Here is a 22,491-nt window from a genome sequence, read left to right as displayed (position 1 = left end):
TAAGTTTCAGAAACAGTGTTTACGGTAAACTTGTTGCAAAACATGGTGATCAAATTCATAAACAGTTTATTAACAAATGTTGCCTAATGAATACCCGGCTTTATATTGACATTTTTGCAACAAGTACAGTCGCCATCAGATATATCGGAGCGGCCAAGGTGCTCACAAATATCGGAACACGCCTCTATTGTCAGGGCGTTAGAGCGCGTGTTCAGATATTGTGAACACCTTGGCCGCTCCGATATATCTGATGGCGACTGTACAACATCCAAGCAAGTTAGAAGCATCCTTTCCAATTTACCATTGGATTATTAATATCATCTGTGGCTGTTATCAACACACTGCTAGGCTCAGACCGGTTTTAAAAAATTCAGTTAATAATCAGTATTTTCATTACACCTCAATCAATTTTTGTGTATTATGGCTCCATCAGGGCTTGATGATTCAGCCAGTGTCGAGGTTGGATAACACACGGCCAGTATGGTAAAGATCGTCGGTGATGTATAGACGGTGTTCGGTAGAGTATCCATCCACCCTACAAACAAACACAAGCCATTCAACCTACGGACAACACAACTACTTCCAATAGTTAAAGACGTCACAGACCTGATGCCAAAATCAATGTGATAAAAATCATTGCTCATCATTAATTTAAATTTTTTACATAATCTCATATAAGTTTCCTTAAAAATCTTAAAATGCAGTGTTACCAATATTTTATTAGGATTATCTTTACAAGTACATTACCACATTATAGTCTATGTATAATTTTATTAAAGCCATATTATTGTGACTTATTTTATAAACTGAAAATATTGATAAATAAAATCATAATCCAGTTTCTCGGTTGTATTATTTATTTCCCTTAATTAAAAAGCATGTGTCTTTCTAAATTACATAACTAAGAACATAAATAACACACCATTTTCATTTAATAACCAACTTATGCTCTGATACTAGTTATAAGTTTTAGTATTGAGTTAATTGGATCTTTTTTTTTTTTTAACAGAACAATGTACAGTGTTACCTATAATTAAAGTTTCGCCAAACTGTAAAACAGTTTGTTGGCTAGTTAGTTGCTAAACCACAATAGTAAAGAATACATGTAGACCAGCATATTAATTTAACTGAAATAAATTTAATTACAACAGTATTCTAATATTTGTTTTATTCCGAAATACTAAATAAAAACTTTATTACAAATCACTTGCAATACAATATATCATATTGTCATTTTTTTATGTTGGAAAAGAAAACTGCAGATTACATAATTTTATTATCTCTTCATAGTTTTGGTAATGTGGCTAACTCTTCAGCTTCAGGTTTCTCTATATTCTTGACCATTTCGTTTGCAATAAACTCAAGATCTTCTGACAATATCTTCTGAACCGTTTCTCCCTTCTCCGCCATGATATCTTCTATGTTTTTCTTTCCATTCATATCACTGAACCAATTTAAGTTATCAGCAATCAGGTGTCTGTGCTCACAACCATCACAATTCACGATCACCACTCCCTTGTAGTAGGCAAGTTTTGTGATGAACTTTGTGCTTCTGGTATTACATTTTGTGCAGGTATACATTAATTGGAATTTGCCTTGTATCTGTATCTGTTCGGCGGCTTGTACATCTGTGAACTTGGTGCTAGTTGTGCTGAAGTTCCTTGGAGATACCGCTGTTGAAGCTATCGTTTTCGCAGGGACAACCAGACGTCTTCCAAAATATGAATTCCCATTGCTCGGAAAGAACACTATGTTGTTTAATAACCGCGGCGTGTGGTATTTCACTACGAAATCTATTAAAGTTTTGTGCGACATATTTAATAGAATTAATTTTCACTCTTTGATAGGAATATTAGTATTGCATCACTACCAATAAAATTACAAAATATATTAAATGCTGCCTGCGTGCGACAAACACGTCGTTCGTTCTCGTGACACTATTGACATTGACAGCTGTCACTATCAAACTTATCATGTAATCTGTTTCAGTTACATAAGAACCCGCTCGGAAGCTAAGTGACACTTTGGATTTTTGGCGTTTTTTTCATGAGCTTTAATATTTAAATATAAGTTTTAGTGTTCTCGGTATATATGCCTACGGACTCGCCAGACTGCCTATCAGAATTCGCAGAGTGCTTAGGGGAGATAGCTGCAATAGCGGAGGATTGCCAAATTAATGATGTGTTCGTGCTGGGCGATTTTAACGCTCACCCCGGTAGGAGATTTGGTATAGAACTTGAAAACTTTTGTAGTGACCTAAAGTGGAAATGTGCAGACATTGAATTTTTAGGCCGATCGTCGGAAACTTATACTTACTTAAGTGATATTAATGGCACTAAAAGTTGGCTAGACCATTGTTTAGTTTCGGAAGCGGCCTTGAAGTGTGTTCGAGAGGTAAAAGTGAACTATAACGTGTTTTGGTCAGACCATTATCCACTAGAAGTATTATGTAATATTAAACGGATTAGTACACAGAGTTTAATTTTTAACAAAAAATCTAATGATGTTTTATGGGGCAAACGCAATATGCACCAAATTAAATTGTATGAAAATTATTGTAATGAACACTTAAAATGTATTGACTTTCCAAATGAATTTATAAAATGTAGCAATGAATTATGTAATGACATGGGACATAGAATAATAATTGATAAGTTGTATAGTAATATTGTTAACATTCTTAGAGGTGCAGCAACTAGTACCTGTAATGTAGGTAAAAATAATAAAAAGAAGTGTGTGGTCGGGTGGAATAAGCATGTGCGACACGCTCACACGAGGGCTCGACTTGCGTTTCAATCCTGGGTTTCAAGCGGAAAGCCCAAGTACGGACCTTCCTTTAATGAAATGACGGAAACTAGAAAAATCTTCAAACAAAAGCTTAAATGGTGTCAAGATAACGCTGAGCAAATAAAAATGGATATATTAGCAACACACCATGCAAGTAAGGACTTTTCTAGCTTCTGGAAAACCACTAGTAAATTGAAGCCTAGGTCGAGTCTTCCGGCGAGTGTAGAGGGAATTAGTGAGCCGGGCAAGATCGCGAACCTTTTTAAAAACCATTTCAAGGTCGAGGCCACACTCGGGAGTGTAGGGGTTGTGCCTAAGAGAGGGAAGGCGTCGGTCGGGTCACCTATTGTTTTCACTGCTCAAGAAGTAGCGAAAGTGGTAGGGGACATGACGCGGGGCAAGTCGCCGGGGCACGATTCCCTGAGTATTGAACATCTGCAATATGCTGGTGTTCATTTACCTAGGGTACTCGCCATGTTATACTCTCTTTGTGTAAGCCACACCTATTTACCGGACGAAATGTTAAGGACAGTAGTAGTCCCTATTATTAAGAATCGTGCAGGAGACGCCTCTGATATTAAGAACTACAGACCCATTTCGTTGGCCACTATTGTTGCAAAAGTGTTGGACAGTATGCTTGACAAACAACTGGATAAGCACATAAGCCTCAATGATGCACAGTTTGGTTTCAGGAGCGGACTGTCCACGGAGGCGGCAGTTCTCTGTCTCAAGCATACTGTCCGATACTACACGGACAGGAAAACTCCCGTTTACGGGTGTTTTCTTGATCTAAGCAAGGCCTTCGATTTGGTGTCCTATGAAAAGTTATGGCAAAAACTGCATGAGGACACGACATTGCCAGGTCAGCTAATTGAAATGTTCAAGTACTGGTATGATCATCAATATAATGCTGTCAAGTGGGCAGATTCATTGTCTGATGCTTACAGGTTGGAGTGCGGGGTGAGGCAGGGGGGGCTCACGTCACCTAAGCTCTTCAGCTTGTATGTAGATCGCCTGATTGGTGAGCTCAGCAATGCCATGGTCGGATGCTCAGTGGGCGGTAAATTTATAAATAACATAAGCTACGCAGACGATATGGTGTTGCTGAGTCCATCAATCAGTGGCATACAAGACCTGTTGACGATATGTGAGCGGTATGCGGATTCTCATGGCCTCAGGTACAATGCCTCGAAGAGTGAGTTGTTAGTTTTTAAAGCGGGTACTAAGAGCTACTCGCGTACCCCTCAGGTTAAACTTGGCGACACTCCTCTCAAGATAGTTGAAGAATTTAAATACCTGGGGCACTGGGTTACTTCATCCCTCACAGACAACAAGGACATTGAAAGGGAACGCAGGGCGCTGGCGGTGAGGAGTAACATGTTGATCCGCAGATTTGCTAGGTGTAACAAAAACGTTAAAATTACCCTATTTAGGGCATACTGTCAGTCATTTTACACCTGCTGTCTATGGATCAACTATACTCAAAAAACCTACAGCGCCTTGCGCGTCCAATATAACAACGCTTTCAGGATGCTGTTGGGGCTCCCGCGGCATTGCAGTGCGTCAGGCATGTTCGCGGAGGCGCGCACGGATGGCTTTCACGCGATAATGCGAAAACGTGTCGCGTCCCTGCTGAGACGTATCGCCGGTAGCCCCAACAGTCTCCTGGAAACAGTGGCAGGACGGGATGATAGTCCCTTCCATTACTATTGGAACCAGATGCACATGTTGTCCACCTAGTTTTTAAGTGTATTTAGTTGTAAATGTATATAGAGTTTAAGTTTTATTTAAGTGTACATATATGGAATAATTTATTAATTCTGAAATAAATGATACAAAAAATAAGAGTGTTGCCAGGTGATTATATTTCGAGTTTTTTGGGTTTATTTTATTCTATTCAGATAGTTTTAAAGCTAGCTTATTGATAAAATTTGACAAACATTCGGTATGTTAGTCATACTTACTGCCAATATTTACTTATATATCATTTTTCAGTATAAAAAAGCAGTTTAGACTTAGACCACTCTTTATATTACTAATTAAATTACTCAAAAAGATGTCAATATCAGGATTAATAAAGATTTTATATCTTTTTGTAATTTCTGCTGTATACTAACTATTAAAGGTTTAATTTGTAACAATTTAATAAATACGCACTTAAGTTTTTTTAGTCATACTGTAAAGCAAAGAATATAATACTCACTAGGAGAAGAACGGTAACTCCATACAAAAAAATGTCCCCTTCCGTTTATACGTTTATACTAGTGGCGCCTTCGTTGTGTACCAATGGAACTAAAGTTGACAACCAATTTAGCCTGGCGGGTATTGGTAGGTAATAATTTTGTTGATAAACATATTTGTTATCTTCATATCACGAAATATATGAAAGATGCAAATATTACCCCTTGTTTGTGGTATTATCAATTGACTTAAATAAAAGGTATATTTATGTAAGAATAAAGAATAAGAATAAACATAAGAATAAGAATCATTTTTATTTATAATAATAAAATACGCATGCACAAAGGTGTCCGGTAAGCCCCAAACTAGGCTGAGCCTGTATCTTGGGGCTTACAAAAGAGTGGGTAACAGTAACTAAACCTAATTAAAATGATGTGTGGGAGAGGGTGATAAGGTGTATGCTTTTAGGGTGTGTATATTATGTGTTTGTGTGTGTGGGTGTGTGTGTGTGAAAGGTGTAGGAGAGCGATTGAGTCAGGGCTAGATGATGACAGACCTAAACATAAGAACGTATTATATTTTCCGTATCATTGTAGGATAGGGTCACAAGCCATTTTTTGAGTTTAGATTTACCATTTGATAAGGTACATGTTTTTAGATCGATAATTTTGCAAACAGAGTTATATATAAATGTGACGTTCCACAGGAAAAGGTACCTTATGAGGGTTTCTAGTTTCGGAGATATGAAATGTTTTGTAAAGAGGTGAAAAAATGCTCAATTTTTTTTTATTGTGTGATCTGAAACCTTAATGCGTAACGTTTGTTTACCTGTTTTTATTTTTGTTATAAGTTAGTTATAAGCCTAGTAATGTCGTCTCAGAGTTTAGTAGAAAAGGTACCTTATGGAAAAAAGATTGAAAATTCCCAAAAAAACTAGTCAATACGGGAAAAGAAGTTTGGTAGAGAACTGTATTAGCATTCTGCAAAACTAATTTGATAATTTCAGTTCTGGTTGGGGCGCCTCGCAAATATTATAACCGTACATAGACCGACATCACAAATCCAAGTAGCCTGCTATTATACCAAAGTTACTCTCATCAAGTCTTTCTTAACTAGAATAATCTTCATTTGGTTTGGTCGCATGCAGTAAATCAGCCATTGGTTTGCTGAAATATGCCAATACCCGACGCATTACCTTATGGAATATCTGAGGTCATTGAACCTCAATGCCGCTTATCTTCAATAGCAACCGAAATATATTATTGATAAGAAATAGACGATTTATACCATCTTAACCCCAAAATATTATTAGTTTATCCTAACTGTTCCATCATCATCATGCCTCATCATGTAACTTAATCACAAGGTACCTTTTCATTACATACAAATTATTGGACTTTTTAAGATTATTATGACGAAGAACTAATTAAATTTGGGGCAGTTTAATGTAAATTAATATTTTCTATTCATAAAAGATAAACTGTAATATGATTGATATTTTGTAGTGATGTATTATTAGATTTATTTCCATAAGGTACCTTTTCGTAAATGTATGGAGCAAATACTGTTATTGTTATGTAAGTTTAAAGTGGCATAAGGGGTTAAATATAGTATTTAGTTGGGGTTTTAGGATTTATTTCATTTGAATGACAGAATTTCTTTCATATGTGCTCAGAAAAATTGATTGTGTGTCACATTAAAAGTAAAAATATTCAATTTTGTGATTTTATATGAAAAAGTCAGAAAATACATTTTCACCTCTAAATCGGTATTGTTTTTTGCTTAAACTGTCTGTCAGTGTCGTTTTCTAATAGATAAAATTTAAATCTTGAGAGCTCATTGCAATCAATCGTGAAAATGAAATAAAACTTTATTTTCAAGAGATTGGTTAGTATACACATAAATCAGTCGATATCAAAAGTTTCTATTTCCATTACAGAACAAGTCGCAATATTTTTTTAATCTCAGATATATAAGGTATTATTATTTGTACTCAACTATGTAACTTACTTCAGGAACATAGTTTTTTAGGCGGCTAAACTTAAAACTTCTCTATCATAAAGTTGCTCATTTCACAACATTATTTTCAAAAAATCATATCTCTGTAACTACGCAACCTAGAAGGTTGATCTTTTGTGTTATCGATAGCTTATTTATTGTAGATTACTGGGATATGCATAACTCCATACCCGCCATAAGGTACCTTTGACCGTGGGACGTCACAAATGGGTGCATATGAGAAGCAAACCTCTTGGCGTGAGATGTATGGACAGCAGGTACCGGGACTCTATATATACGTATGCTCATTATGAGATCTCTTGTCGGTAAATTTGTGATACTTTTATGAACTCTACACACTGCGCTGAAAATAAATAATTGTCTGACTCTGAGGATCCTCGTTTCATTATACAGCAAGTCGATAGGAAATCTAAAAGGTTTTCTTAGCATGACTTTGATGACAGCACGCTGCGCACGCTCTTGTTCGAGGAGTGCCGTCTTACCTGCGCTGCCCCAAACTGCAATACAAACAGATTGGCACAGGGCTTGGTAGACAACGCGAAGGACATTTCGATGTGAAGAGTCCCGCAGCCGTTTCACTAAATAAATCAGTTTTCTCACTTTTTTCGATAGACCAGTCAAGTGTTGTTTAAAAGAAAGGTGTTCATCAACGATAAGGCCCAGATACTTGACGGTGCTGCATCTGCTTATGGACCCACACGAGCAGTTTAAGTTATTTGTATCGCAGGAATGTAACTTTAGGTGGTATGTGAGCGGAGCAGAGGAGACTGAAGTCTTTGAGAATGGGATGTGATAGCTTTTGTTCATGTTCAGAGTGAGAAGATTGTGATCCAACCATTTCGATACTAATGATAGTCCTGTCTCAGCTGACAAGTATGTTTCCTCCCAAGTATTACCACTAAAAAGAGCTACAGTGTCATCAGCATAGCAGATGAATTCAGAGTTTGGGATAGTGGTTTGAAGAAGATCATTAATGTATGTAATGAAAAGCGAGGGACCGAGGATACTGCCCTGTAGGACGCCGAAGTAGATGTGAGATCTGCTGCTTGTTGAATCCCCAATCTTAACCGATTGCTGTCTATTTGTTAGGTAGCTGGAAAACCAGTCATGTGCAGAGCCTCGTACTTATAACATTGTATTATTTTATTTATTAAAAAATGTTTTACATAATAGAAATATACACTGAAAATTAAACCTGAAAACTTAATAAAAAAATAGACATTAATAAAGCGCATTCACAAAGTTTTTAATATAATACAAATAACTTTAGGCATGCCTACCTATTGCACTTTACACACACAGATACACTAAACTTTACACACGGACACGGCATTTTACACAGATTTCCAACTTGTATTCATACATTTCTTCACGGTTAATTAATACGCTTTCCAGATGCATTATGACGCGGTTCCTTCTGAACCCACTAAAGCGGTAAATTTCACTCAAATATGTATCTTCAACAGCCGTTGCTCCGCATTTAGCACATTTTCTATATGCATTGCTGTAATCTAAGTAGAGATAGACTGTACAGACTTATAGAGTCCTAAGTGGTAGTACCGCTACGTTGTATTTATTATATAAAGATTTAATAAATAAAATTTTCGTTATGAACTTTAACCACAGCAGTTGTTGGACAGAGTAATTGACAAATATATTGTTTTATTATGGTGGGTAGACGTACAAGTCTACCCTCCATATATTTTATGGACATTGATAAAGATAGTTGGAAGCAAATATTCATTATAAAACTTAATCGCGTGTAATTAAGTTTTAAGTGTTTTAAGTTCCGTTTTATGATTAATAATGTAAAAAAATTCGTGAAAATTTAAATCAGAGTTGGGAGCAATGTTGCTGTAGAAAAATGTTTTTATTTTTATTACTGGCAACTTTTTCTAGGAGGCCAAAGCACACGTAGAAGCTTCAAGCGCACACATGCGCAATTATAAGAGGACATAACTTTCTTATTAAGTGAGCAGGCCCAAAGAGAATTAAATCACTACGTTTTAAGAGTCGGCACTCTCGAACAAGCCTTGAATCAAATTATGAACGTACATTGTGCCAACACACCAAATACAGGCTTAAATAACTCGCATCCAGGCCATAATTGTTAAAAAAAAACACACCAAATACATGTTAATACTACCAACACAAAAAAAAACTACGTTAGGGCTCGACACTTCCAGTACCTACTGTTTATCGATATCGATAAATTGCGATAGGTGCTGCTGTATTTACTGTACTACTACTGTAACAGTACATTCTGAGAATCACGTGGATTAAAAAAAAACATTATATAAACAATTTTATTTTACATGATAAAAATAACATAGTTTATTATTCAAGTAGGCATATTACAATATGCTGAATTCGCGCGCATTCTTTTTTAATCTGGTCCCTTTTTATTGAAGGCACTGGATGGAGAATGATTTCCACAAATGAACTTGTTTCCATTCAGCTTTTGAATAGGTAAATAAATACGCCAAATCCTCATTTCCTGTTAGCTTTGCCCATAATGGACATCTGAAATAAAGAGATTATCGATAAATTAGTCGTACACTATTCGTGTCTTAGGTTACTTAGTTTTTTACTTAAAAAGACTTCATTCACAAAATATTTTCGTTTTAATCATGGATTGTACACGACTAAAACTAATTGGAACTAATTAAATTAGTAACTGTTAACGACTCAAAGTAAAAAATGAAAATTTTACCGACCTGTTCGGATCAAGTGGAAATCTGGCCAAAAATACGTCAGTAGTTAGTCTTCTTACACGCCCAACACAAATTTCCTTAAATATTTGGCCTCCATTTAAATAACAGCTAAAGTTATTTTACCAAAATTACAATAAAAAATAACTACGTATTTCCACGTTCACGACAATTTAAAATGACGTTATTGACGTTTTACTACCGATCATACCAACCTAAAGAAAAGTAAGTATAATACGTCTATGTTAAAGTAGGGCTCGCGGTCGAGTCCGTGTTTCGTTTACACGTTTCGAATACCCGTTTCCGAATAACACGTACACGGTTTTCTGGCCCGTTCCGCACGTGTAATTAAGAAACGTGTAATTAAGATCCGTCTCCACGGATAAACGGGTATTCGGAGAAACGGATCTTATTTACCCGTGGCTCCGGACACGTCCTTGACGAGTAGCGAAGGAACGAACCGGCGCGGCGTACTCAAGAGATAGAAACAAGTAGACGCAAGATTCATGACGAGTTTCTGTCATATTTAACCTTATTCCGTGGTTCATAGAGTCGAAATTCAATAAACGGTTTCTGAGCAGGTAGTTTTTGCTTGCAATGTTGCAATACGAGTAGAAAATTAGAAATACAGTATACCTATGCTACTTATCAAAATAGTATTTTATATAAGACTTCAAATACTAATACTTTATGGTTTATTAATATAACTTGATAGCAATAAAATTAAAGTGCTTAAAAAAAATTAAAAGCAATAAAGAGTATAAAGACTTTACGTTAAAATCTGGCCATGCATGATCTGGTAGGTGGTGGTAGGTAAGTATACAATATTCTTACCAATTGCATATTTTTAAACAGTTCTTATATTTTTAATTATTTGTATTCTGTATATTGTATGGGTGAGTTTTTACGAATATATTCTGTCAATAAGAAATGTATATTTTTTAAGTTACGTAAGCCAGACATCTTAGTATTATTATAGTAAACCATGTAAAAATTAATAAATACAGTGTAACTCTATATAGCGACATTAACGACACTGAAGGGACTGCGGATTTTTCGACGTTAAGTATAGAGAGCGGTTGTTAAATGGAGTGAAATAAAAAGGTCATCTTACTATTCTAAATATTCTAATGTATCTGTTTATAATATACTTAGGACACATTTTGCACAAGAAGAACATTCATTTCATACAAATAACAACGCCTATTAATTTATAACGTGTAACATCTTGTCAAAAGTCTAGTGCCCGAGGTAAACATGTGCAAGTTGATCATACAAAAACAAAAGACAAATTTTCTTAGAATCTCCGGTACGTCAGTCGAAGTAAACACGTGCTAGATAATAAAACAACAAAACAGCAAACAAAAAAACGTACACAGCTGCAGTTTTTATCAATTTCGGCAACTTAGAAAGTATTTCTTAATGATGTATTATGCCGTATTGTTGTCGTTAAATAGAGTGAGCGTGACGATATATAGAGTGTATTACTGTATAGAAAACAAGGTAAACCAACCAAAGTCAAGCAATTTCGACATTTTAAGGAGTTTGTCATTAAAACGAGTGACGTTATAAAGAGTTTACACTGTAATCATGTGTATCTGCCAATAAGTAATGTATTTACAACTTTTAATATAATTTAGTATGAATTTATGAAAAGTAAGACTTTTCTTAAATTCATTATCTTATTATCATATAAAATGAACTTTAAGACTGTACTAATAAATATTATTTACAATTTTAGCAACAAAACAACAAAACGATTTTAAATTAAAGTAACTTGGAAAGACTGTATTTTACGAATTGGCCGACTAAGTGGCGAACTGGAGTCATACCTACTTACCTAAACACAATATCTTAAAAGTCATATTTATTTCGTGTTCATTTGCTTAGATACATATGCTTCTTTAATTTTAGCCGCTGCATTTGTTACAATTTCATATATGTGTAGACAGGTTCTCCTTATTACACCGACATAAAGCTTATAATTAGCTATGGCAGTTCTGATAATGGTTTGGGACTACATGTTTTCGGGGATATCAGACAAAAGGGTATTGAAAAACAACACGTTCTAATGAATGGAACGCCACCGGCCGGCATTTATTACCTGAGCACTAGTGTGAAAGTGACTCCAGTCAACATGAATGATTACCAATTTTGAGATCTATCTTAATGTATTTAGCAATATAATTGCAAGGTAACCAAGGTAGCATGGGTTTTTATGGTTCTCGCGTGAAATCCTGCGTTTCAAATGCCGCTGTACTTTTTTGCTTCGTTGGTATAGATTAGTAACTAATCTAACAGTTAGGTAATTGATAAAAATAACAAATAACCACAAAGTAGTAGTAGGTAGTATTTGTCTGCATACCTATTCTTCGCGAAACTATATAACTTACACCATTATATATAAAATGTGTTTCTTTGATTGAAATGTAATATGTAATGAAATTAACTTAAAAGCAATAATAGTAAAAAAAAATTGGCCAAGTGCGAGTCGGACTCGCACACGAAGGGTTCCGTACCATTATCTATAAAAACGGTCACCCATCCAAGTACTGACCCCGCCCGACGTTGCTTAACTTCGGTCAAAAATCACGTTTGTTGTATGGGAACCCCACTTAAGTCTTTATTTTATTCTGTTTTTAGTATTTGTTGTTATAGCGGCAACGGAAATACATCATCTGTGAAAATTTCAGCTGTCTAGCTATCACAGATCACGAGATACAGCCTGGTGACAGACGGACGGACGGACGGACGGACGGACGGACGGACAGCGGAGTCTTAGTAATAGGGTCCCGTTTTACCCTTTGGGTACGGAACCCTAATTAAGGTTCTAAACTAGGGACGAGTTAGTTCAAAATTAAAAATAGTAGACTATATAGAATAGGGACACCTACTTCCATTCATATACAGTCATTTTTGGACCGTTAGCCATATTGTGCGAGGTGATTAGGTAGGTCATACTGAACAACTTTTTCTATGGGACCAACCTCGAAATCCCAAAAAAATTTGGCCTTCCCATGGAAAACGTCGACATCGACATCCACTCGACCAAAATGTAGGAAACGGCCAAAAAAATTTTTGTGATTTCGGAGTTGGTCCCATACAAAAAGTTGTTCAGTATGGCCTACCTAATCACCTCGCACAATATGGCTAACGGTCCAAAAATAACCCTGTATTGTATAGTTGGTTAAATATGTTATATTAACACATGTGTTAAAACTGTTATAAATAATTAAAAAAAAAATTCGTACGCTAAACGAGTTCATCTGAAGTCAACATTCAATACTAGACCTTGCATACCCAGAGCTAGAGCATTGATTGGCTCAAACTGTTTCGGATCCGTTCGGGCGGTCTTAAGTACCCGTGTAAACGGAGATACGTATCTGAGAAACGTTTCTTGGGAACGGTTCTTGGATACGTATCCGGATCCCGGCGGTTCCGTGTAAACCGTGTTCTTAGCACCGCCGGTCTTAAGAACACGGGTATTCGTTTCGGCGTGTAACACGGATACCGGGAGCCCTAGTTAAAAGCAAGTATGGTATGTGCTACCAAAATGCAACAGCAGTCATTTTAATTCGATAAGATTATTTCTATGTCTCAATGTTGGTAACAAGTACGTTCCTAATTTATCATAGTATGGGGTGTCGATGGGCTGAGCTGGCCTTGCTGTGAAGTTTACATTTTCTTCTGTATTTCGTATATTTAGCGAGAAATGCTCTAGCAACATCGGTCAAATCTAACATAACCTAAAAATTGAACTAATTGAAGATTCATATCATGAAAAATTAAATAAGTTTATATATTCTTTACGATTTTCAACGTTATGAAATTCCAACCAGAAAATGTGAAAAGCAGTGTAATAAAAACACAATAGGTGCCTAAAAAAAGTAACTATTGCAAACACTGCTGCTTGCTTTCCTTTCAGCAATATGGATTCTGTGTGGTTTAGAGCTGATTTGTCTGATGAAATAATAAAGAATGAGGACATATTTTCTAAAACATCGAGCATTATTACTGGTAAGTTTAAATATTACGATATGCTTCCGTCTTTGATATCTAAAGTAGTAAGTACCTAATTTTCTACTATGAATGAATGAAATGAAATGAAATATTTTTATTTCAGACACCAGGCGGCTTAGCACGGTCGCGTTTTTATCCCTTGTCACCATGCCTGTCACGTTCTAACAAGTATGTAAGTGCGAAAGGGACGCGCATAGTGATAGTCGATAAAAATGGAACCGTGCTGAGCCCGCAGGTATCCATATTTTTGTCTACAAAATTAAGTATTAGTAGGTACAAAGAAAAATAAAACTATAAAAATAAACGTTAATGTTAGTAATAAAAAGTTATGCGTGGTCATACATAAAAAAAAATATATATATACGTGTCGACTTGAGAACATCCTCCGTTTTTTTCGTCGGTTAAAAATCAAAGTAATATGAAGAATCCTACAGTTATAATTCTATTTGTTTTGGTTTATTTATTTTATCATTGTTGTTTGCTAACAGGGGGTATTCTGTTTACACAATCCTTGGCCTCATGACCTGGCAGATATAAACAGTTCCTTATCATAATTATAATATTCGACTATTGGTTAAATATTTTCCTAACAAACTTTTTATATTGGATCATAGTATGTATTATGATTTAATAATTCAATTACGTCAATTGTTGTAAGATATATACATTTTCTAGAATCCTGTCTGCTCTCCAGTTACTTAAATCTCTTATAAGCATTAACTGCATGTTTGAATTTTATGCATAGTCTAATAAAACATGGTCTTCTCTTCCCAGAGTGACACAAGCCTATGTCACAATAACATTGCCACTTTATATAGCGCTATCGCATATTATCATATAGTGCTGTCGCATGATGACGTAGGCTTGTGTCAGTCACGTGACCACGAAAATACGGGAAGAGAGTATCTGGCGGAGTATATTATTATACCATGAACTTTATGTATTTAATAATAACTTTTTTTTAGACATATTGTCCTCTCACATAGACATAACACGCCTTGTTGAAAATATGGCTGGAATCCTCACAAACAAAGAACCGGAAAATCGCGAAAAAGGAATGAGATTCTATACCAAGATCTTAAAAGAATTACCAAGAGATTTCTTATCGGAAAATCAAGTTAAATATATAACAAAATTTTATATAGACCGTTTAAAGGATAACCATAGAGTTATACCATCAGTTTTGGAAGGATTTTTGGCTATCATTGATATGAAGAACTATGATGTGCAGAGTAGTGGTGAATTCTTTACTGTACTGTTTAGAGAAGTGCCATGCCAGTCACAAGTGAGACAAGACAGGCAGAATATCTATTTGATTATAAGGAGGTTACTAGAGAAAGATATTGAATGTAAGTATTACAATTTGTTTTAACTTTAATTATTTTTATACATCCAATCAATTTATGTTGTGCTGATGAGGATAACTTCTAATTTTAATACTTTAAAACATATATGCAATCCCAAGCATCGTCACAAACATACTTTACGTTAATACTAAAACAAACCATAATTTCTGCAACAAGTTACATCAAAAACATCTATAAACTAGTGTCCGACCGAAACATGTTTTTTTGCCGAAACCGAAACCGAAACCGAATGTTCGGCTTTGGCTCTAGTTTCGGCCGAAACCGAAACCGAAACCGAACCTTTTGTAGACTTGTTGAAATCGTTGAAAAAATGTCATAAAACTGCTTTTACACACATATTATGGGGCTGTCAACTCAACACCCAATGTCCTTGAAATTGATGTTGCTTAAGCAGTTTTTTAAGAAAATTACTAGAGTTAGACCAAGATAATTCTGCAACGATTTTGATAACACACGGAGTGCAAGTGTTATTTTAAACGTTAAAACTTCTATGAAATTATGACGTATAAATATCATTTGCACTAGTTGTACTGCGTATGCTATCAAAATAATTGCGGAATTTTCTTAGTCTAACTCTATTCATTCACCAGTCAAGCTAACATGTAGATACAGGGTCAAGCAAAAACGCGAGCGCAGCGAGCGCGAAATTTTTTGTTGAAATATAGCAAGGCCGGGTACCGATCTTCACCTGGGCCTAAAAGTCCGAAGTGCCCCAGTGAGGCGAACTTTCATGCGAAGTCAAAGCCGTGCTTCAGGCTTCAGGATAAGTAGTTGAGCACAGACTCCAACCAATGTCCATTGTATTAAAAAGCGAGATATTTCGTTGGGCGCTGGTGGCCTAGCGGTAAGAGCGTGCGACTTTCAATCCGAAGGTCGCAGGTATAAGCCCCGGCTCGTACCAATGAGTTTTCCGGAACTTATAGGTATACGAAATATCATTTGATATTTACTATTTGCTTTTCGGTGAAGGAAAAACATCGTGAGGAAGCCGGACTAGTCCCGATAGGGCCTAGTTTACTCTCTGGGTTCGAAGGTTAGTCTGACTGATGGCAGTCGCTTTCGTAAAAACTAATGACTACGCCAATTATTGGGATTAGTTGTCAATTGGACCCCAAGCTCCCATGAGCCGTGGCAAAATTTCCGGGATTACGCGAGGAAGATGATGAGTTTTCTTATTATTCCTTTGCCCAGGCCCAGTAACATGCGACAGTGCTATCTCATTTACTCCGATACAATTAGACAATATGCGCGTTATAGGTATTAACAGCCTCTTAAGACTGCGTCTAGTGGCGCCCTCATAAGTGGAATTGTGTTTTGATAATAAACCAATTAATTTCTGTACCTATACATGAATCAGTATATGTAGGTACATATTAATATTGTTGTCCTACTTATTCCCCAACTTTTGGTCTTTGTCACATAGTTTAGTTTCATAGTACTAAGTACCATTTCGTAAGTTTCGGCCCGGCCGAAAGGTTCGGCCGTTTTTTGGCCAAAACCGAAACTACAGCCGAAACATGATTTTTTGGCCGAAACTGGCCGAAACCGAAACCGAAACCGAACCTTCGGTCGGACACTACTATAAACTAATGCCTGCTTACTAACTTTTGTAGTTCACAATGTCAATAATAGTCAGCAAAGGATTTGATACAGTTGTATTACAATATACCATATACTCATCAGAAACTGTACCTAATGATAATTGTGTATTCTTTTACTTATTCTAAATCTGATAATGCACATCAGTATAATTTACAAGAAGGATGAGAAAACCAGGGGCCCATTTCTCGAATGGTACAATTGAACAGTTTGTGGACTAATAATATTAGCCTAAATACCATTTGACAAATGGGCCCCAGTTATCAATTAATGTCAAATGTAAATTTATTTTTCAGACATGAAAACATTGGGGCCAGACTTTGTCTATGGATTCATATCAGCAATGGATGGAGAGAGGGACCCACGTAATTTACTGTTCCTATTTGGATTTCTGCCGACGTTCCTGAGACATATACCACTTGGACATTTAGTGGAAGAAATGTTTGAAGTGATCTCATGCTATTATCCGATAGATTTTCATCCGTCACCGGATGATCCGGCAGCTGTATCCAGACAGGACTTAGCGGATGAACTATGTCCATGTTTGTGTGCTATACCACAGTTCGGGGAGCATTGTTTGGTTTTGTTGATAGAAAAATTGGATTCCGGCTTAAGGTTGGCCAAACTTGATTCATTGAAGCTATTGGTTAGTTTATTTTGTTTAATTTGATATTAAATGCAACTGTTAAACAAGAAAAATTGTGCATAAAAATAAGCTCGATTCTGGACGCATTGGTTGCCCAAGCTGAGCCATGTGGATAAACAAGTATGTATATTTAGTGATATAGGTATCAATGATGTAAGAATTTTTTCGCGTTTTGGCAGCTATTTAACAAATACATGAAGATGTAAACATGTTCTCAATTTTATAACATGACTTATGTTCATTCTGCATTTCATCCAATTTTGTACCGTTTTTCTTGTGTAAATGCAGTGAATTTCATCATTTTATGTCAAGGTTAAAATTTATTTTCCTATTTTCCAGGAGAAAAGCTGTAAGATATTCCACTCAGAAGCTTATGACCCCTTCCTAAAAGCCTTATGGTCTTCTCTGAACAGGGAAATATCTCACAAAACTGACGAGGAACTAAAAATGGCTGCCCACCAAGCATTATCAGCCTTAGTTGCTAAATTGGCAACTTCTTCTAACACAAGTCAATCATTCGAGAATTTTGTTAAAGGAATACTTATCTCCATGCAAACTGCCATAGCTGAGGCAACCACAGTCGCACAGTTTGTTCAAGCTACTAGAGTACTACTAACAACTGCGAATGCTTCAAAAGAATCTTGTGTTCTTATAACCAAATCGATGATACCCGCTGCTCTGGCATTTTACGAATTAAACCAAACTCGGAAACTACAAATAGCAACATTAGAGTTTCTAGGCGATCTATATGATCTGGCGGTACATTGGGAGGTGCTAGATGTTATTGAAAAGCAGGTCATTGAAATACCTCAGTTATGCTTGACTGCAGTTAGCCAGCCTGATAAGGAATACCAAATAGTGGGTTTCAAAACAATGATAAGAGTAAAAAAAGTCATAGAAACAGAACTAATTGTGCCATTTGTGGAAGTATTGATTCATAATATCCAATATAGTCAAGAGAATGATGTTCTAAGCGTAAGTGTGGAGGCAGTTCATGCTTTAGCTAGAAAATACCCAGAAACTATCATGGCATTGGTGGTCAAAGGGAAATGTGACTTAGAAAATTTGACTCAAGACAAAACTGCTTTGAGAAAACGACTGAATTTACTCTCAAACTTGGCAAGTATAGATGACTTTACGAAAGTAATCATAGAGGAAATGTTGAAATTGATCACATCAAAAGACCAGGAGGCCTTAAATGTTGTAGAGGCGCTAAGTGAGTCGATGTCCAATGCAAGTTTGTACAGTGACCAGAAGTTGACGCAAATCGAGAGTGACCACGGTCTCATAGACTCCATACTTTCCTGGATTATGAATGAGCCTTTAAACAGAGTAGACTCCTTAACCCATGGATATAACTTGATTTCTACGACGGTAGCCAGTTTGCCAGCAGAGAAACAATGTAATATACTGGCGAAACACGCACAAACGGTTTTAGAGAAATGTAAAAACGAAGAATGTTACTTCCTCACCTTAGAATCTTTGTATAACTCTTTACATCTAACAGTTTTTGAGACTAACTTTACTGAGATAATGTTGTTAAGTTTGAAATTGTCGTTATCTTCTGATGACGAACAGATTAGAAGAAAAGCATGCAGTTTGGTAGCTCATTTTATGAACAAAGCAGAATATGGTCAAAAATTCGATATTTTATATGATCAATTGAAGAATCACTTGGCAACTTGTAATAGAGATAGCGAGAAATTGTGCCCAAGACTTATAATGCTGTATGGATGGATAACTAAAGCATTGGTATTGAGAGGAAGTAACTTGTTCCAGTTTTGGTTAGAAAAGGTAAGTTTTGATCATGTCTTCAGGAAAATAGCTTCCCAAGGATCTCTACAACGGTTTCTTGCGATCTTGAGTGTCATTATGCTTAGTTGGGGGCCATCTCTTGCTACGTCCAGTGCATCATAGTCTAATAGCCCTCATAGTACTCAAGAATTAACTTAGTGTAGAGCTGTAGAATGAAGAATGCACACTTTATAATTAGGGTTACTTTATAATTACACTTTATAAAGGGTAAACCGGGACCCTATCCGTCCGTCCGTCCGTCCGTCTGTCACCAGGCTGTATCTCACGAACCGTCATAGCTAGACAGTTGAAATTTTCACAGATGATGTATTTCTGTTGCCGCTATAACAACAAATACTAAAAAGTACGGAACCCTCGGTGGGCGAGTCAGACTCGCACTTGTCCGGTTTTTTTTCCAGTATTATACCATGTACAGTAAGCCCCAATTTAAGTACTCATGTCGCCATACTAACTGTATAAAAAGTGGATAATTATGTTACATGTACACAATTCGTTTTATGAAGTTGAGATGTAGAATTGAATGTAAAACATCAAGATGCACAGCATATAAGTATCGTAACTTTATCATCTTTATTGTCACTATCATAACTTAATCAAAATTTTAATGCTCATTTACAGATAACAAAAGTCCTATCAATACCAGACTACAGCCTAACCAGCGCCGAAGCGATCCATCTTATAATGACCGACGGCCCCGACCGTTTGACCCCTAAGCAGCATTGCCGAATAAGCTTACTATACAAACAGCGGATGTACCAGAGCTTCTCTGCTTTGGCGAGTAAGATAAAAGTGACGGAGGGTATGAAGGAAAATGTATTACTTAGCTGGGCCTATGTGTTGGCGAAGGCGCCTAAGAGTGTACTTAATAGTGACGTGGATAAGGTAAGGCTCTTTTATACTTTTATCTACACACATATAATAAATAGGAGCGCGGGGAGGCCTCTTTCAGTAGTTTTTATATTCCTTGTTTTATTTTAGATATATTTAGGGTTTTTAGTTTTAATTTAGTATTATTCATAGATGTATTTAGTTCATTAGTTATTTATTTGTCTTTTTACTGACTTTTTCAATGAAATAAATTTCGGTATATAATAAATTAATAATATAACCCTTTCTTTCAAAAACCGCAAATTACGACAATAAAGATAATCTGTTTTGTATAGTGTGTGATCAAATGCCGCTATGGCGGTTATAACATACGGTTTCTGAACACATCATGGAGAGCTTATAATATATAGAAGCAGTATATGTAACGATATATAATTAGGCATTAACATATTTGTGTGATCCTATTATAAAACTCACTTCGTTCATTTCATAAACCCACACTTGTATTTTAATGCCTTTCATTGTGTACCAATCGCATAAACTACTATTAAACTGCTGCGAATTTCAAATATCACATAATACATTCCGATTTTCAGGTTGTTTACCTTACCACTTACCTTACTGTTTGCAGGTCGTACCCCTAGTGATCGATTCCCTACAATACGACAACAAGGATCTGTTGCTCGTCATGACTGATGTATTGTCGGATCTGGTGCAAGCGAAACATATTATTGTGGCTGATAGCATACAGACCATTTTGCCACGGCTGGTGAACTTGTCCAAATATGCTAAGTCTATGGTGAGATATTTTGTTTGTTAGGAAATTGATGGTATGTGTGCAGTCAGTGATAAAAGTACATAAGATTTTTTTTCATGAAAATAGACATTGATTTTAGGGAAAGATTAACCGTTTGACCGCCAAAGCGGTCTACTGACACGTGCGGCTACACTCTACAGCCCAATATAAACCTTCGTGCATTCTAACAAGGTTTATTATAACGCGCCGCGCCCGATCGTTCGCTCGGTGGCGTTCAAAGGGTTAATAGTACACAAGAAAGATTTATAGAATTCACAAAAAACATAGACAAAAGACATAAATTAGTGTAACATTGAAGTCTTCATTTTAACCGCTAAAACAAATTATTTATTTATTAAAACTAAATGAAATAAACAAAAACCTACTTAAGTTAATACTTAACCTACCTATAGGTAAAAAAATTGGCCTAAATCGCCGTCAACGGGCAGGGTGCCCAGAAGGCAAGCCGCATTTCCTCGCTGTATAGCTAGCTAATGCGCTGCGCGAAATACTGGCCAGCCCTCTGGTCACCCGAGGCCTCTATCAGGCGCTAAAATATATGACGGCGCCTCGTAAATGCTGTAACAGTTGACAACCCGGGTTGATAATGATAATCAAAGCGGCTACCTATTTTATGCGTCTCTATTACTGCCTTTGCACGAGAAAAAACCTTATACCAAAATATTTACAAACCCTAAGACTAAACTAACCTAACAATATTTTCAACTATTTTCAGGACGTCAGAATAAAAAGTCTCCAATGCCTATTCGACATAGCGCACACCTACCCCACCATGCTCCTGCTTCCGTTCAAACAAGACGTGTTGTTGGACCTGGCGCCATCTCTGGACGACAAGAAGCGACTCGTCCGTCATATGGCCGTTAAAGCTCGCACAAGATGGTTCCTCGTTGGCGCGCCAGGGGAGGATAAGCCGAATTGAATTAATAATATAATAGAAATGATGTGATGAGGCCAGAGTAAAAACGATAAGAGTATTTTTAAAATTTATTCTTTGATTTTTTTTTTAATTCTTATCCAGCACTGCACCTGGAATTCAGTTAAGTTTTAATGTTACTTTAACTCTTTTCTCAGTTAAAAGTTTTAATAGTTAGGTATTTAACTATTCTCTTATTTGAAACATTATTGTTAAAATGCACGTTCAGATATTTGAAGTACATTTGCCGCTCCGAATCTCCTATATATGTGATGAGTGTGTACCTTATGGCAAATATACTGTACCGTTTATAGCCTGGGCTTTTCATTATTGTAATGTATGAATAGTAGCAATGTACCTACAAAAAACAAAAATGTTATATAATACTGTTACAGCAATATACAGAAATAAATAAAATTTTATCACGGCACAGTATTTTTTTTCCTTACTAATCTGGATAGACAAGTTGTATTCGACATAGCGCACCACCTACCCTACCATGCTCCGGCTTACATTCAAACGACGTCAGGCGTGGCTCACTCCGCGATTTCGTCGTATTGTAACAGGTACATCTAAAACTACATTCGTTCCACACCAATTTTGGTGGCCAGCCATAAGCCGCGCGTGGTATTGTCGCCACCTAGCGGCAATATCTGTCATGATCGTAACAGACGCGTTTTGTTAAGAGAGTGAGTCTTCTGTATGTACCTAGTACGCTATAGTACCCTAGTACCAGAGTACTATTCTTTATTCTGTGACGACGTGTTATTGGACCTAGCGCCATCTCT

At 36.4% G+C, this 22,491-nt stretch overlaps 2 protein-coding genes across 2 annotated transcripts; one reads left to right on the top strand and one right to left on the bottom strand.

Moving 5' to 3' along the window:
• Window positions 1-1,244: 1,244 nt before the first annotated feature.
• On the bottom strand, window positions 1,245-1,926 carry LOC134794371 (DNL-type zinc finger protein-like). Its single transcript, XM_063766172.1, has one exon. The coding sequence runs from the start codon at window positions 1,813-1,815 to the stop codon at window positions 1,285-1,287; it is 531 nt and encodes a 176-aa protein (XP_063622242.1). The 5' UTR covers window positions 1,816-1,926; the 3' UTR covers window positions 1,245-1,284.
• Window positions 1,927-13,608: 11,682 nt separating this feature from the next.
• Window positions 13,609-22,131, top strand: LOC134794370 (MMS19 nucleotide excision repair protein homolog). Its single transcript, XM_063766171.1, has 7 exons — window positions 13,609-13,715; window positions 14,684-15,067; window positions 16,981-17,330; window positions 17,670-19,124; window positions 19,764-20,027; window positions 20,605-20,772; window positions 21,506-22,131. The coding sequence occupies exons 1-7, from the start codon at window positions 13,628-13,630 to the stop codon at window positions 21,707-21,709; spliced, it is 2,913 nt and encodes a 970-aa protein (XP_063622241.1). The 5' UTR covers window positions 13,609-13,627; the 3' UTR covers window positions 21,710-22,131.
• Window positions 22,132-22,491: the final 360 nt, after the last annotated feature.

The sequence above is a fragment of the Cydia splendana genome, chromosome 10 (assembly GCF_910591565.1).
Source record: "Cydia splendana chromosome 10, ilCydSple1.2, whole genome shotgun sequence".
Taxonomy (NCBI): Eukaryota; Metazoa; Arthropoda; class Insecta; order Lepidoptera; family Tortricidae; genus Cydia; species Cydia splendana.
Note: the sequence above shows the minus strand (reverse complement) of the source record. Positions and strands in the feature narration are given on the sequence as shown.

Excerpts from the sequence above, each read along its gene's own strand:
- LOC134794370 (XM_063766171.1), top strand. The coding sequence starts at position 13,628 with ATGGATTCTGTGTGGTTTAGAGCTGATTTGTCTGATGAAATAATAAAG. Across the intron at positions 13,716-14,683 it reads AACATCGAGCATTATTACTG|ACATATTGTCCTCTCACATA; the intron begins GTAAGTTTAAAT and ends ACTTTTTTTTAG. Across the intron at positions 20,028-20,604 it reads TTAATAGTGACGTGGATAAG|GTCGTACCCCTAGTGATCGA; the intron begins GTAAGGCTCTTT and ends TACTGTTTGCAG.
- LOC134794371 (XM_063766172.1), bottom strand. The coding sequence starts at position 1,815 with ATGTCGCACAAAACTTTAATAGATTTCGTAGTGAAATACCACACGCCG.